The sequence below is a fragment of the Epinephelus fuscoguttatus genome, linkage group LG11, assembly GCF_011397635.1.
Source record: "Epinephelus fuscoguttatus linkage group LG11, E.fuscoguttatus.final_Chr_v1".
Classification (NCBI taxonomy): domain Eukaryota; kingdom Metazoa; phylum Chordata; class Actinopteri; order Perciformes; family Serranidae; genus Epinephelus; species Epinephelus fuscoguttatus.
In genome coordinates this window covers 13,108,441-13,125,910 of record NC_064762.1, presented here as the reverse complement: position 1 = coordinate 13,125,910, position 17,470 = coordinate 13,108,441, and the positions used below count along the sequence as shown (strand labels likewise).

The following is a 17,470-nucleotide window of genomic DNA, read 5'->3' as shown; positions in this document are numbered from 1 at the left end:
CCAAATATGTACCCATTTCAATTGCTTATACTTTTCTTTTAGCTAACAATTTTAACTGCTGTCTTTTGACTCCTTATCTTTTAAGCTAACTATTTCAAACATTTATCCGTTAGTTTTAGCCACCCATTTAAAATGTCTATTTTACTTTTAGAAAACAATTTAAACTTAAGCCATTACTTTAAATTAGCAATTTGCTGATCAGTAACGTTACTATCTAGGCTAACTATTTTAACTGTATTTACAACAGGCTACTTTTAGGTTTCAGTTAAACCCTTTAGAAGTTAACTATTTTAACTGTTTATCCAGATCCTTTAACTTCCATGTTTAAACCCTTTATTGATTTATTTTCAGCGTTTATCTTCTCTAATTGACTATTTTAACTGTTTATCTAGAATTTTAGCTACTCATTTTATGTTGATATTTTACTTTTAGTTAACAAAATGTTAACCAGTAGCTTCTATATGCTAACTAATTTAACTGATTATCCATTAGCCTACTTAAGCTAACAAATGTTCATTATTTTAAGCTAGTACAGCATTTTGCAAATTTTAGCTAACATCTTCCAAATATTTATCCATTACTTTTAGTTACCCATTTCAATTGTTTATTTTACTTTTAGCTAACAATTTTAATTGTATCCATTACTTTAAGTTAACAATTTGTTGATCAGTACTATGAGCTTACTATTTTACTTGTTTAATAAGCTACTTTTAGCTTTCAGTTTAAACCCTTTATAGATCTATTTTCAGCATTTATCTACTTTTAATTGACTATTTTAACTGTTTATCTAGAATTTAGCTACTCATTTTAACTGTTATATTTTATCTAATGATTTGGTATGATGTAGCTACTTTTAGCTAACTATTTTAGGTTAAGTTTGCCCATTAAGTTATTCTGTTTATCGATAATTTTATCTTGTTAGGTTTTTACATTTTATGTAGCGATGTCTTATTAAGTAGCTACTATAAGCGAACTATTTTAATAGTTTATCCATTATTTTTAGTTATTTTAAGAATATGTTTATCTATAAGTTTTAGCTACCTATTTTAGCTGTTTATACTTTACTGTTAGTAAACAATATGTTAACCAGTAGCTCCTACAAGCTAACTATTTTAACTGTTCATACATTGGGCTACTTCTAGCTTTGTTTAAATCCTTCATAGATTACTTAACCATTTCAACTTCATGGCTTTCTTGTCAGTATACAGATGGTGGCTAACTACTGTGACAGTAAATTCACAAAAATTCAACGACCAGTTTGTTATTTGTTGTTTATTTTCCTTCACATATACGTGGATATATTTCTGCAATCCGCCTAACTCCTCCACAATCTTTCCACTCACCGCCTGGGGCACAAGTATCCCTGGTTGGAAATCACTGCAGTGCTGGAATGACATGTTAACTTTGGTATTTATGACTCACTGCATTTATCTAGAAATGAAATGAAAAACAACTATTATTCTTGTGAAATATTAAAATGAATGTGGATGTTACTAAAATTACCATCAAACTTCTACAAGATTAAAGTCACTTTTCATTGTAGGCATTTTAAAAACAGAAAACTTAGTAAGTCATTTTTAGCAACATAAAATCTGCAGAACTAGGTGCTGGTACCAAATAAACGTTACAGGGAGACAGTGCCCTGGTGTGAACCAAACCTCTTTGAATATGACTGGGTGACATTTTGAATATGCAGATGTGAGGGTCTGCCCTGAGACCAATTGGTCCTTAAGTTAGAATACTATTGAAGCTAATTTTCCTCTATTTTGGGTAATTAAGAATTCCATAGGATCTTTCACAGGCGCCTCATCAGACTTATGTTTAAGCCCTGGGTGTCCGTCTGCCTTCAGCTCAAAGATGATGTCCTTTACTATACAGAAGAAAATCACTCAGACAGTAAATATTACACTTTGTATTGCTCAAGTTTAGAGTTTATCATCTAGTTTATGGTTTTCTTATGATGCAAACATGAACACAACTCCCTGCAAAAGCAAGAAACATGACTCTATAATAAATTGCAAGGTTAATTTGAGGGGGAAATTTTCTGGATTTAGATGTAAATGTTTGTTTGAAACTACCAACACAACCCTACCATAAAATTTGGCCGTGGCAACCACAAACAGATCACACTCATGCCCCAAATCTAGACAAAATAAACAGGGCACGCCTGGTTTAATCCAATACTAAACGCCTTGTTTACAGCAGCAACAATATTACTGAGCCCGTGTAATTGTGTCTTTGATAGCAATATGATTTGACTAATGATGCCAAGCTAAAGGAACAGGCCAGGCAGGTCGGACTGTCCTTGTAATAACAAGAGGAGACGTGACTTACAGGAAGCTGCTGAGTGAGTCTTAAGAGGAATTGCACAGACCAGTGGAGATCATAGGCTTTGTGTATACAGTGAGTAAAACACTAAAGGGCCCCTGGTACAATGATTTTGAGGGCTGGTGGCAACACTGAAGAATTAATAACACTAGAAAAATTAACACCTTCTTAAGTATTTTGGCTTTTTCTTCAAAGTATTTTGCATTTGAAGCCAAAAAGAAAAAAAAACAGTGTAGCTTATGACCTGTTTTAAAATAACTGCTCACAAATTGACTTTTAAAAGGGGCAGTACACCAATTTTACACAGGAAGTTCAGTTAAGTCATCATGAACAGTACTACACAGCCTGTGAATACAATTAAATACTCTCTTTTGACACTATAGTGAGCCTTCCAAAGTTTGGAGAAAAAAACCTTAAAACTATCCCTAATTATGTCATCATAAAAGAACACTTCTTGTCTTGTATGTTTGATATTTTGCCAGGTATTTAATACAGTATTGTTTTTAAAACCAGGCCTAGTTAGCGAACGTTAAATTTCCCTCAGTGGAAACAAATCTTGTTTTTACTTTAGCATTTTAAGTCTGGCTTCATATGAGCAGAGGAAATCTCGGCTCAACGCTTGGCTAATTAATACAATGTAAAATGCCATAGGCTTGTGCTAATAACGTTAGCATGTTATATTTGTTTGGAAAACGTGTTTAGTGTAAGACAGTTATTTTGTCAGTGAACCTTGTGAGTTGTAATGGAGCCAAATTATGTACCGTAACCTTTGTTAAATGTTGCTGTTGTCCCTGGCTTCATATGTGTAGAGGAAAAGTCTAGCCACTAGGCTAATTTATACAATGTAAAATGCCATAGACTTGTGCTAATAACATTAGCATGTTGTATTTGGGCAGAAAATTTGTCCAGATAAGTGTTTGTCTGTGAATGCTGGGAGTTATAGTGAGGCTGATTTGTGTACTTGTGCTTTGAAACTGTCTCTATTAAGCCATGTTTAATGTTTGTTTAATGTGTGTTTAACGTGTGTTTTGAATCAACTAAACATTACAGCACTTCACAGAAACCTCTGCCGCCTACCAGTGTTTTGGAGGTGTAACTGCAGAGTGACACAGACACATCACCGCACAAGTAGAAATGCTCACAACTGTGTAGGCTCTGGTGCACAACTATAAATCCTGCTTTACTGTAATTTGAAGCATTCACTGGCACAAGAATTTCCTTCAGGATAAATAAAGTTCCCTTGAATTGAATTATAAACGTATTTACTATTCAGTTGCATCATGGGAATTGCAGGATCCAGCATTTTTTGGAGCTTGATCCAAACTATACAGGGACTATAATTCAAGATAATTTCTTTGATTTTGACATCTCTTTTTTCTCTTGTAAGCTCTCCAACTTGGTGCAATAACAAATAATTGGAATACTCTTTTAACTTAATTGTTGTTGCTGTAGTATCATGAACATGTCCTATTTTGTAATTATTTTTTCTTATTTCATAGTGTCTTTTAGCAGAGAAATTATTCTGTTTCCTGCCCAGGGACTAAAGATGAAAATTAGCTTATAGCTAACTGTGGTGCAGCTCAGTAGCTGTGCACTGTCCCTGTTAAATAAATTAATAAAATCTTTTGTCAGTACAAGCAAAGATCTCAAACCATGCAGGTTATTTTTTTATCAATACAAATTTGTGGGTTGTGCTGCAAAAGACAAAGGTCATTACCAGGGTTGAGATTCGAACAACATAGACATCAAGAAAAGACAGGAAGCCAAACTCAACCCACTCACATATTTGGGTGCAAAAACACACTCGCTGTGTTTAATAATTAACGACTCTCCTCTCTGGATTTGAACATCCAGCGAGGCCCTGAGTGCGTTTATGCTGCAGCCACCTGTGTGACAATCTGCTTCTGAGCCTTGTGTCAAATGGTCAGAAAACACTGAAAAAACCCACTGTACATGATGTACTTCTCATATGCTAAAAGTCCTCTGATCTGCCTACACGTTTTTACACATATTTGCAGTATGCAAATTGATGAAAGCTGCCGACAAATCTGTGAACATATGCACGCATTAACCCCAAAACACTTAATCAGAGTGAAAATATGAACATAAATGACTGTGCTCACATGTACAGCACTAACTGTTCATCCTTCACACACACAGAAATGGAGCAGGTGAAATGTGGCAGGTGTGCTTCGGCAGTACCTGAGGGCTGTGTATATCACCAAGTCAGAGACATAGGGGTTAAGACAGCGAGATAAGATCTTTACGCACGCACGCACGCACTCACAAAAGCAGAGGTGCAAACAGGTTTTGCTCCTGGATATTGATCATGTACATGTTTGTTTGCAGAGTGTTTGTGAATGTGTGGGTGTTGCATCTCAATACTGCATGACAAATTAACCCTTTATTTCCCCTAAGTGTACGCTTTAGTCATTCCACGACACTGAGTGCTGCTTGGAAACCACCTGTTGCTCAGAGACAACCAAATGCAGGGATGTAGTGGAGTGTAAAAAATGTACAAACTATTTAAAACGAATAAAAATCAATGGAATTTAAAACAGTTTTGACTGTTTGTGGTTGCCCTTTGATGATCAATGTCTCAAGGTCAGAGGTTACATTTATGCTATTTACTCACCACTCATTTATTTATTTTTTTTTCATCTTAAATTTCCCCTTTAGCAGCTTCAAAGTTTGTTAAATGTATTTGAACTTGTTCCATTGATTCACTGGTGCTGTTGTTTTCATCACTTTACACGTGTTTTACTGTTTTTAATACATCAATTCGACGTCAATGCTCAATTTATATACAGTATCTCTTTTTCAAAAGCAATCTGAAAACACAAAAAAATCATAACCACATACAAGAACAATGTACCTTATAAAGCCAGACAGCAAGTGACAAATAGGATCAATAGAACAATTTAATAGACATGGGATTATAAGCTTTAAATTCGTCAAGGACAATGAGATGATTCAGCTCGAGGGAGTTGCAGCTCAAGGTGCACATTACCTGAAACTACTGCTGCCAAGGTCGGTGCATACTGTACTGTACATGTGGATCATTTGAGGTGAAGCACTTCGTGAACTGTGCGCTGCAATTTGAAAGTTTTAATAGTACAGCTTTGAAGATAACATCACGAAATGATGTATTCCTTCGTGTCGGTGAGAACGTCCATGTGCCCTTTGTGATTCAGAAAGCAGTATGAGTATGCAATGTGTCATTAGTGATAAGGGGTAATGCACTGTGGCAGACAGGTCAGCTCGGCATCTCTGAAACTACTGTAAGCGTTAGTTGAATTTAAAATAAAAGTATTTTATGCAGGTATTGTTTCAGCATTGTGGGGGACATATATGAAATACAGGAATTGGGGGTCCTTTTTAAGAAAAATTTTAAGCATCAAACACTTCATTTCCTGCATTTTAGTGATTTTTTTATACACAATTTGAGCCATTTCTGTGCCAATTTATGCTGTAAATTTAATTTTGTTTAATTTTCTATGTCGCCCTACCCCTTCTGGAAATCTACACATATGATTGCTTGTACATGTAACATTAGTTTTTAGTGACTGGTCAGTCTGGAATAAGGAAATGAAAAGGAAAAGGGGGACCTCTACTGTGTACAGCTTTAAGGCTACATTTAAGTTTCCTGATCTTTTGTCACTGTGTGGTCACAACAGAGCAAACCAGAGGGGCACCTTGGTATATCAACCAGCAATGCGTAGGGCTACTTTTGAGAACAGGATGGCTGATTTGGTGGTCTGTATGTACAGTTGGTATTGTATGGAAGTGACAGTGGTGTAAAAAGAGAGCGTGAGAAATGAGTGATAATGTGAGAAAACTGTATCTCACATGTGCTGCTAAAGCACAGGGGTTTGACAGAAGACCAGAGACACATGCTGCAGAGATATAGTAGCTATTGTATTGCTATTAGCGCTGGTTTGCAGGGGCGTAGCACCAAAAACGGGGTCCGGTGTATAGCAGTCTCTGTTGGCCCCCCGTTCTTCCTCATTGGATCCATGTCTCTCTCATGCACCTCTTGAGGGTTTTTTTTATTATTATTATAATGTGAGTATGTTTTCTTCCCTTTACTTTATTATCTCCCTTTTCATTTTTGGAACTCTGATTTTCCTTTTTTTTTTTTCGGAAATCATGACAGCATACGTTGCTCCAGCAGCAAGCAGTCCCCAAATGAGAGGGGGAAGCTTGGAATAGAAAGTTTGGTTTTGTTTGCAATTTTTATTCTAAGTAATAAGTACCATAACTCAATTAAATTGTCTGAATACATCAGTTCAGGGTCTAAAAATTGTAATAAAAAAATCGTGAAATCTCTCCGAGGCTCCTTTCACCCCTTAGAGACACAAAATGGTTTAGTCTGCCCCTGAACAAGAGTTGAGTGAGTAGCCCCTGGATGGTTTTGCAGGCAAGCTGTGAGCGTTTAGACACACAGAGCTTGATTGGTGAGTTGATCCGAGGTGCCCAATTTTCTGCCAGGTAGGGGAAAACACATTGGCGGAACCTTTTTGGTTTAAAAAGAATGAGGCGGCCTTCCACCACGGGAGGGGCTGCTCAAGACTTGGGGGAGGAGCTGTTAATGACGCTGCACGTGCGACCCACTGGCGGTGGACTAACAGAAAACAGCTGATAGCAGGAATGAGCAGCTAGTAGCAAGAGGGAAACACAAACCTGACAGACACTGTAAAGATGAGCAACTGGGGAGACAAGGAATTGCACGCCCTCCTTGCCCTCGCAAATGAAGAGGCCATTAACCGTCAGATGACGGGGGCAGTGAAGGACGGGCCAACTTATGAGAGAATCGCTGAAGGACTGACCAGCCGTGGCTTCCCTCCCACGTCACTGTTTACATTACATGCTGAGCTACACGTTTTGTTACGTGTTCCCCATTGCCCCGAAAAAAGGCGCATTCTGTATAAATAAAAGTAGGCAGGCGGCATTTTGCCACACTCCCTGATTTTGTTTTTATACTGCCAATGCTGAAAGAAGACTGATTGGGCTTTCCTGCAAATTTGCACAATTCCTGTTTACAAAGGGCTAGTGACTGCTTATCCGTAAGACAGGGAAATCGGGGATCCAAAAAGACAACAAATTAAAAAAGGAAAGGGAAAGAAAGCAAACTGACTTTGTAAAACAAATTTAGGGGTGTTTAAAAGAGACATTGATCCAGAGAGGAAGGACGAGGGGCCGACAAAGACTGCTCATGAATAGGGACCAGAATCAAGTGCTACACCCCTGTACTTGCCATTAGCTGTGTTTAGAGATGAATACTAGTGCAGGGATGGACTAAACCATTTTGCGCCTTTGAGGGGTGAGAGGGGCCTCAGAGAACTTCCACTACTTTTTACACAAAATCCCATCTTTCATCCGATTTATTCAGCCAATTTAATCCAGTTATGGCACTTATAAGACATGACAAATTTCAAACAAACCCAAACATTTAATTCCAGGCTTTTCGAGGCCCCCCCTCCCACTTGAGTCCTTGGTAATCAGTCCCACTTTCCCCCTACTGACGCCCCAGATGGGTTGCATTAAACCAATGTAAATTATTGTCTGTTTTTCAAAGAAAGAGAGACAGGAAGCATGTACAGTACGTTTATAGCAGGGACACTGACTAACAACAAGAGATTAACCCTTTCAGTGCAGGGCACAGTAGCCAGACAGACAAGGTGAGACAGACAGACGCAGCATATGAACACCACAAGTTTCATTTTTCACTTTCTAAACACTGTCTTTACTCTTAGTCTCACAGCATTGGAGGTCTTAAAAGGTTTTTTTCCAGCACAGATGTGATAACCTCTTCTGTCTTTTAGGGAGACAATAAAGGTGTATTCCACGTAATACACTAATCAGGTTCTGGTGAAGGATGTCCAAAAAAAAAAAAAAGTGCTTCTTCCAAGTTTGCATTTGGAGGTAGATGCTTATCGACACGATGGGGTGCGTGTTTTTACAGAGGGAGTGGTTGGCTGACTGTCATTTAAGGGGCAAAAGAGGGGGCTCTGTTTGCAGTGTCAATATTTACAGTGACACACGCTGGATGACTACTGACTGACTGAGGGGAATTGTGTGTGTGAGTGTGTGTGTTTGAGCGGGAGACAGTCAGACAGAAAGGCAGAATGATCAGCATGAATGGATGTCAGATGTCACGCTCTGATGAACAGATTCAAGCCTTCAAAAACAGAACTTTGTATGTTGTTTTTGGATTATGTGTGTGTAAATATATATATATATATGTGTGTGTGTGTGTGTGTGTGTGTGTGTGTGTGTGTTCTCATCCACCCAAAGCAGAAAGTCCCAGAGAAGTGGAAAAAAGCTGCAGCATTGGAGACAGGCCTGCTGTGCCGCTCGATAAGATAAAGTTTAGAAGAGTCAAGCAGGGCAGCATATTGTGATTTAATAAGTGACCAATCACAAGTGGACGATGTCACAATCTACGAGCCTCCTTTGCATTGCAAACCAGAGATATGCAAATGAGGGAGGGAAACACAGCCTGACTACACTATCTCTTGTGCGACATGCTTTCCCTCTCTTTCAGCCTTGCATTTACATTAGCTCAACATGTCCCTATTCTTCTCCTTTGAATACTAAATCCTCATTAATCCTCTTAACATTTGTCTTATATATTGGACTTCCCTGCTTCATAAGCCTGATGTGTTTAGTACAAGTTAACTTTTAAACAGGTGATAAAGTGCTAACAACCGTCCTGCTGTATCCCAGTTTCATGATTTAACAGTGTGACTCATTCAGCTTCGTGTTCTCTTTTTGTTTGTCCTGCAAACTACAACCAAGCACAACTTCATGCTGTTTGATTTCAGCCTGTCTTTCTTCTTTCTTTAAAGGCTCTCTGTTTGCATATGAGCTCATGGCCCCCAGCGACACTCGCATCACAGAAATCATCGTGTTGATTCACAAGTTGACTATTGTATTTATACTGTAAACAAAGCAGCAGGGAGAGACACCCATAATGTGCCCCCCTACCATGAGGAGCACGTCGTCTCCTGCACAGGGACACTGGAATGATTTTATTGCCCTCTAGTGGTCAAACATTTTCTTTGGAGATTTGGAGAGTTTCAACACACACAAACATACAGTACATGCAGTGTCTGACACATTGGATGTCAATTGAAAAACATTTATTTCATTGTTCACAGTGCTCAGAGGTTGGTTGTCAGAACAGAAATATACAGTCAAAAAGTCAGATGGCAAACATCTCTAATAACTCACCAGTACGAGTATTAAGTTTTCGACATCATAGGCTTCATTTGAAAAATTTCATTCAAACATTATCTGGTAATTATTAAGCAGAAGATTACCTTAAGACATTTTTCCTTAAAGGGACAGTTCACCCCAGAATCAAATCGACATATTTTTCCTCTTATTTTTGGCGCCATTTATCAGTCCAGAGTGTTTTGGTGTGAGTTGCAGAGTGTTGGAGATATCAGCCGTAGAGATGTCTGCCTTCTCTCCAGTATAATGGAACTAGATGGCACTCAGCTTGTGGTGCTCAAAGTGCCAAAAAATACATTTAAATAACTCAACAGCAATGTCTCTTTCCAGAAATCATGACCCGGTTACTCAAGATAATCCACAGACCGCAGGGAACGCATGAATGCACTGTTTTTAAAGTCACGTGCATTGAAATTTTTAGATCTGGTCAAATTTGAGTTGATACAAAGCACAAATATAAATCAATTTAAAAACCTATACCAAAATAATATTTTTGGCAGATATATAGACAAGGAAAAGTTTTGTTAGGGAAGTGCATATTTATTTTGTAACACTGGGTGGTACTTGGACTGCAAATAAACTGTGTTTGTTACTTATTTATTTAACTGGGTGGTAATAGACTGGGGATAGTTGTTTATTAGTTGCAAATAAATTCAGGAATTTGTTGAAATAATGTACGAATTAAAAAAATGTAAGAAAGAGGTAGCGACTTAAGTTACTTCGACCTACTGCTTTTCAGAAGCTGTTATCTTTGTCTTGTTTTTTTATTATGTTTTTGGTTTGAAATAAAGTCATTCATTCATTCAAACTACATCCACCAATCGTATCACTAAACATACACTAAATGTGCATCTGTTTCTCACTTTCCTTGGACCACGGACCTAGTTAATGTTACGTCCCGCTCTTGTCCATGAGTAGATGCACACTTCCTTCTGCGCGGTGATACCATTGGAGGGTGTAGTTCGGTAAAAAAGAAAGTAGTTCCTACATGAAACTGCTCACAACAAGGTCTGTGGATTATCTTAAATACATGGTCATGATTTCTGGAAATAGACGTTGCTGTCAAGTCTTCCCAATGTATTTATTTGGGTGCTTTGAGCACCACAAGCTGAGTGCCATCTAGTTCTATTATATTGGGGAGAAGGCAGACATCTCTATGGCCAATATCTCCAACACTCTGCAACTCACACCAAAACAGTCTACACTTATTAATAGCACTACAGGTAACAGGAAAAATATGTACTTTTGATTTTGGTGTGAACTGTGCCTTTCAGGTAGTTAGCATGTACTGTAGTTGTCTGTGCTCAGACAGAATGAAAATCTGAACACCTACAATTCGAAGACGGCTGGGCAGAATAAACGTGCTGATGAACGATGCCGTATGATTGGAAGCTCTAAAAAACAGCTACTAAATGGACCTTGTGGTGACAGATATTTCTCAACTGTTGGTCAAGAATGACCTTTGAGCTTTTAAAGAAACACTGACAAGAAGTTCTTTAAGTATTCAGAGAAATTTGAACATCTTTCTGGGATCCTCAAAACAATGTAATGTGATTGAAAGCTCCAGAGTCACAACTAAATGGACCTTGTGGTGAGATTGTTTTTCCCATAGTGGGCATGCTCATTTTTAAACGCAGCGCATCAGCCTCTGTGTCGATCACGGTAAATCAACTTAACAAAATACAGAAAAAAACTGCAGTTATCAGTGGCATTAGACTTGAACCCACTTCGGCCCTCCAAAAAAAAGATATTTTCAACTTACTTGAGTGTTGGGCACTGGGATGACAATCATTCAAACCATCTGCTCTGGCAAATGACTATACTATATGTTGATACAAAGGATATACCAATGAACAATACAGTTAAATCTGGGGTGTAAATGCACCACAGAAATAGTTAGCTGAACACAGTGGTTACAGTGCTTCAACGCACATGCATAAAATGTTCAGTTTACAGACATGTTAATAGCTCTTGTAAATTTTGTTAGTTTTTTGCGTCCCATCTCATAACAACAGCTACTGTACTGTACACTGATCAGCCGAAAAATTAAAACCACTGAGCGGTGAAGTAAATAACATTGATCATCTTGTTACAGTGCAATGTTCTACTGGGAAACTTGGGGTCCTAGCATTCATGTGGATGCCACCCACTGTGGACCAAGTAAGCCCCCACATGGCAACATCATTCCCCAATGGCAGTAGCGCCCTCCTAGCAGGACAATGTGTCATACCACCCCACAAAAACTGCTCAGGAATGATCCAAGGAACATGACAAAGAGCTTAAGGTCTTGACCTGGCCTCCAAATTCCCCAGATCCAAATCTGATCAAACATCCTTGGGGTATGCTGGTACGTCACCTCGCAACACACAGGACTCAAAGGATCTGCCGTGAAGACCTTGGTGCCAGACACAACGGGGCATCCCTAGACTTCCTGTGTCCGTACTTTGACATGTCAGAGATATGTCTAATCTGTAGAGGCCCCACTGTGGATGGGGGTACATCTGGGGTATTGGCATGTCCCACGAATACTCAATCAGATTGGGATCTGGGGAACTTGGAGGCCAGGTTGATGCCTTGGACTCTTTATGACGTTCCTTAGGTCAGTCCTGAGCAGTTTTTGCAGTGAGGGGGTTTTCTTGGTCTGCAACAGTGTTTGGGTGAGTTGAGTGCATCAAGTAGCATCCAGATATACACCAGGACCAAAGGTTTTCCAGCAGAACATTTCATTGTAACAAAATGATCAATATTGTTCACTTCACCTGTCAGGGGTTTTAATGTTTTGACTGATTAGTGTATAGATACAATACCAGGTGGACATAAAGAAATGATTTTTACCACCCCACGAAATTAAACACTTTCATGAGACTAACTTCTTTTTAATTATTAATCTGTTATAATAGTCATTCTGGCATAAAAACCTTTACTAAACACATTCAGTTCTACATATTTGTACTTGTAAGTGAACCCTGTGCGGCTCAGAGACCCTGTATCAGTGCTGATTCTAAGAGGTATAGTAACACAAGGCAGCCTGAGGCCTCCTGTCTCGACCACAGTATGTCTAAACTACGGCAGCAATGTGACTCACAAATTATAAAATACTGCCGTTTTAGGTAGTGACGTTCTAAGTTCGTTCTCAGTAACCGCTGCTACGCAAGTCCTGTGAGACAGTCTGTGATTCCCCGTCACAGCAGAGGCGTCAACAACAGTGAAACAGTGTGAACTTTAGACAATACAGCAGCGTACATACAGTGGGAGTTTCAGCAAAGCCAATGCAGTGCTACAGTAAAGACATTAAAGATGTACTTATTAATTACCAGAACTATAGATAAACATGAATATGGCCACTTTCTTACAACTTGGCCAGTGACTTCACTTTATTGCACTGTACCTCGTATAAAAGGCTTAAAAACTCTTGAAGAAATTCATTGTTATATCATCGTTTTTACACTTTTTACGAACATAGTTTGTCAATATATCTGTGATAATCTTATAGAATACAATCTATGTTGAATATACTGTGTTCTTCGAATCGTAAAGCTCTCAGGGAAGACGTGGGGCCTGGGCCTCTGTTAGCACCGTGTACAGTACACAGCCTTGACCATGCCAGACAGGAATCTTAAACATGACTTTATCTACACATGTACAGAGTGGAGAGGTAAAAAAAATGTTTTACATCAGTACATCTTACACTTGGACCAACTAGTATTTACAAAGTCTTTGTATACTTTGTTTTAGCTTAGATCAACCCCATATGGTTCAGTTTCACCACTGAGATTATAGATTTATAAATACGATTGTAGATGATGAATTGTACCTATTTTTCATGTACAATGAATGATGGTATACAGTTTTCTTAATTGTTGTAATACTTTCGTCAGGATAAGGGCGGGAGACAAAAGAAAAACTGATACAGCATTATATCGGGATATTTTGGGTTTCAAGATAGTATTGACGCATAGACCTTAAGTATTGTTTGTTTTTACTATATAAATAAAAATTCAAATACAAATGAACCATTTAGTAGCCTACATGAATTAAAATTAACTGCTTTTTTATTCCAATTGATACATTTTGTACTATTCGCATACTGTGTCATGACTTTAAGGGTAACTCCAGTCCAGTCTTGAGCGGCAGCGATGCAGGCATCAGCTGTGAAATGCTACCTGCTACCTGCTGCCCCTGCGACCCAGCCTTGAATAAGCGGCAGAAAATGGATGGATGGATGGATGATTTATGTCCACTACAAGTGCTTGTTTTTGCCACTGACAGGCTCAAATTGTTACTAAGTGTCTGACAACATTATGGTAAGGATCCCTACAGAGAAAGAGCTTTTTTAATTTAACCAGCCCCAACATCACTATTGACAAACCAACCAGACTCCATTGAAACAAAAAGTGATTATAATCATCATAAAACACACTTCATTTGAAAATGACAGAAACAAAATAAAGCTCACAAAAACCACCTTGGTTCGTCTTTCGACTGTGCCAACAATCACCAACTCTGGTTTGGTTGAAATAAACCCGTAATTCACCCAGTTAGACGTGCAAATATGCTGACTTTATACACGATAAAATTACTGTTTATTTAAATGGAGTCTGGTGGGTTTGGCGATGGCGATTTCAGGGCGGTCTCTGCTTAAACAAAAGGTCTATCTCTGTAGGGATCCTTTCCATATCATTGTCAGACACTTATGACAATCTGAGCCTGTCAGTGGCAAAAACAAGCTCTTTACTGACAGCGCCCTGAGTCGTTACATTGCAGCCTGGCAGCAGTCTCACTCAATACTGGACCAATTTGAAAAACTGTTGTTCCCATTAGTCACTTAGACACAAAAACACAGGAAAATAGGGTCCAGGTTGAAAAACACCAAAGTTACTGTGGTAATTTTGCATTATGGGGTCACGGGGATTGAGTATTGAAAGTAGAGGTATCTGGAATTACTAACTGGCCCAAGTGTGTGACATAAGATGCAGTGCACACAGTGCCTGCAGCAAGTGTAAAAACAAAGTAATACAAAAGCTTCAGAGAGGTAACAGAGGAGTGAGTCGACGTATCAGAACAGTACATTTGCACCTTGGCATTGCTCAGTGGGCGTACGACCCAACCTGACCCTGACACTGGGTGAAAGATCGAACAGGAAGCAAGTTGCTACAGTCCTACCAGTGTGTGTTTCAGTATGCTGGTATGGCTGAAGAAAAAACAGGCAGAGACTGTAGGAAAGCTTGTCCAGAAAATGTCACAACACCGTTAAAAAACGTGTTTCACAGACAGACCAGGTTGCTGTTAAGGCTTTGTTGTATATGAGCTCGTAAAGTGAGGTTTCCAGATAAATAAATGCACCCGGTAAGTTGTTACAAAGGTAATAGCAGTGTGAGGGTTGTATTTCCCAATATCCATACCCAGTAAAAAGGTTTGTACATTGCTGAGATTTTGGCATGTGAAGTGCTGAGGTCGTACGTCACAGTATGTACAGATTATACTCTTCTATATCATTACATGAACACAAACACTTTAAAAAAACATGGCCCCGGTTTGTGTTCTCCATGAGTCTGAAAACATCCAGCTGACAGGTGATATCAGCGTAAAAGCAACTCTTTGTGTCAGTCAATAATGGTATCGGTCAGTCAGTCAAACAGGTTACACAGTTAAAACAGAATACATCGTACAGTTTACAGTACCGTGACATAACCAACTTAGTGAGTTAAAAACGCACTTCAGTGAAAAGTAGACAAGTGAGACACTTGTACGAAAGAGCATCCAAGAGAAGTGCAAGCTGTACAAAAAGAAGAAAAGTGAAAAGAGCTTAATACAGTCTAAAAGTTTAAAAAGCATAGTATAGTGGATATATTCATTTCTTTCATATACCTTTTCATATATCTTCCCGGCACAGTCCAGCTGTATAGAATTTGGCTTCTTTATTGTTCTAGCAGCATTGTGCAAACACAGCATGTCTCTTCACTGATCCCTCTACTGCCGTCAGCTGTAACCTTTTAATCCCTGCTTTCCTCAGACACTTTGAAGCAGGTATCACTGGGTTAAAGAGCAAGGCATGACTTTGTCCAATTGGCATATATTTACTAAGATTATCCATCATAAGCTTTACCATGAATATCTCTCCGTCTTCTTTTATTTCCACCCTGCAGGGCTACAATCTTCCGCTCCAGCAGAGGGAGCCATTTCTCCTCCCATCCAGTGCTCCCGCTTTCAGAGCCTGTGAACAACCAGCAGTGGGAGAAAATCTGCTGGAGGACAAACAAGGAGGTGGATTAACACTCCTCTCCTCCGTTTACAAAGGAAGATCAAATGCCTTGAGAGACAAGAGCGAGATTAAGGGATGTCTTCCCCCTCTCTTCCTCCCCCTTCGGGCTCCTCGGCGTCGGGGTGTGTTTGCGTGTCTGAGGGTGTGCGTGCGTATCGTAGGCGGCTCCAGCGTGCCTTGTTCTTGTGCAGGTGACCAATCATGGTCTGGCTGAGCGGGCTGGGCTCGGTGAAGCGGTGCCACTCTTCGAACAGAGGCTCCACGATGTAGGAGATGAACCCTGAGCGACACACAACAAAGGTGGGTCATCTCCCAGTGAGCTGAGGAGCATCTTGGTGATGATACAGTATACAGTATAATATGCACTCTGGTACTCACCTATCTGAATGGCTGGGACGGAGTCAGCCTGCTGGTTACACAGAGGACTGATCTCCAAGTCAAACTTTCTCTCCAGGTCACCTGTCAGGTTACAGCCAAAATTCAGAACACAGTATCCACATCAATAACAAAATAGGATGCAGATAAACATAAAATACTCATGATTATATATCTTAACCCTTTGATGAATGCCACAAAATGTAGGGAGCACAAGCATTTTTTAAGCTGCATTTTCTGGTATTACTACAATTACTGTGGACATAAAACATCTCTTAATAACGACTTGAAAGCTCCAGTTTTTTTGGTGTATCCTTCTTGGTGCTTAATAATACGGAGGTGTTTAAAAACCACACAAACATGGATGCCAAACATCTGCTAAAGTCTGTTTTCAAGGACATTAACCCTAAATTTCATGAATAGATTTCAGGCTGTACCGACTAGTTTCAAGCTCTGAAACTTGATTCTGAATGTTGACAACATTTGAATGCTGTGCAGCTTTTGCACTGTGCAGGATGTAGGGGGATATACTGGCAGAAATTAAATATAATAATTATGTTTTCTTCAGTGCATAATCACCTGCATCACTTGCAGATGATTCGGCTCACAGTAAAAACCTCCTAAACACTGAACAATGAAAGAAATCTAACCAATAAAAGTTTCAGCACCGCTAGATGCCACCAAACCCCCCTAGATCTTACACACTGTTCCTTTACAGTTGCAGACAGGGCGAGACTTATCCGCAAGGTCTTCAAAACAGGAGCCAACAGTGAAAGTAAACTTGTAGTGTTAAACACAGGAGGATCTACTGGGAGTGAGACTTACCGGCACAGGCCTAAACACTGGGCCTGCTGCGATGGAGCAACCTCTGGTAAGCAGGTAAGTTAGCCGTGGTTTCCTCCTGGTTGGTGATGTTGGTGGCGATAATAACACAAAACAGCAGTGATATAAACTGCCGTCCCCACTGGCTAGTTAGCTCATGTGCTAATGACAAGCCGAGTTATGCTAGCAGTAGATCCACTGGCATCAGGCTATCCTGAGCGGGATAGAGTGACATCGTGGTCTAGTAGCACCATAAATCAATTTTTTAGATTTATTTAACAAAAGACTCATTTATGAAATTATGAATCACTTTATTCATAATTGAGGATTTTGTTCACGGAGTTTTTCAAGTTTTAGACTGAAGACGTCATAAAATACAGTGACAAAGCTTCCTTCAAAAACCTCAAAAGAAGCTTTGGTACAGCCCCAGATATATTGCTATGT

At 39.3% G+C, this 17,470-nt stretch overlaps 1 protein-coding gene across 4 annotated transcripts in view; it reads right to left on the bottom strand.

Moving 5' to 3' along the window:
* Nucleotides 1-9,374: 9,374 nt before the first annotated feature.
* LOC125897157 (cAMP-specific 3',5'-cyclic phosphodiesterase 7B-like) overlaps nt 9,375-17,470 on the bottom strand; it is a 38,518-nt gene continuing 30,422 nt past the window's right edge. For 3 of the 4 annotated variants that reach the window (XM_049590252.1, XM_049590253.1, XM_049590251.1), the window contains 2 exons: nt 16,208-16,288; nt 9,375-16,109 (listed from right to left, as the gene is read on the bottom strand). In XM_049590252.1, the coding sequence (XP_049446209.1) occupies nt 15,898-16,109; nt 16,208-16,288 (293 nt within the window). In that variant the 3' untranslated portion in view covers nt 9,375-15,897. Of the gene's footprint in view, nt 16,110-16,206; nt 16,289-17,029; nt 17,106-17,470 lie in introns of those variants that run through there. The other variant, XR_007450389.1, reaches the window with a different exon arrangement.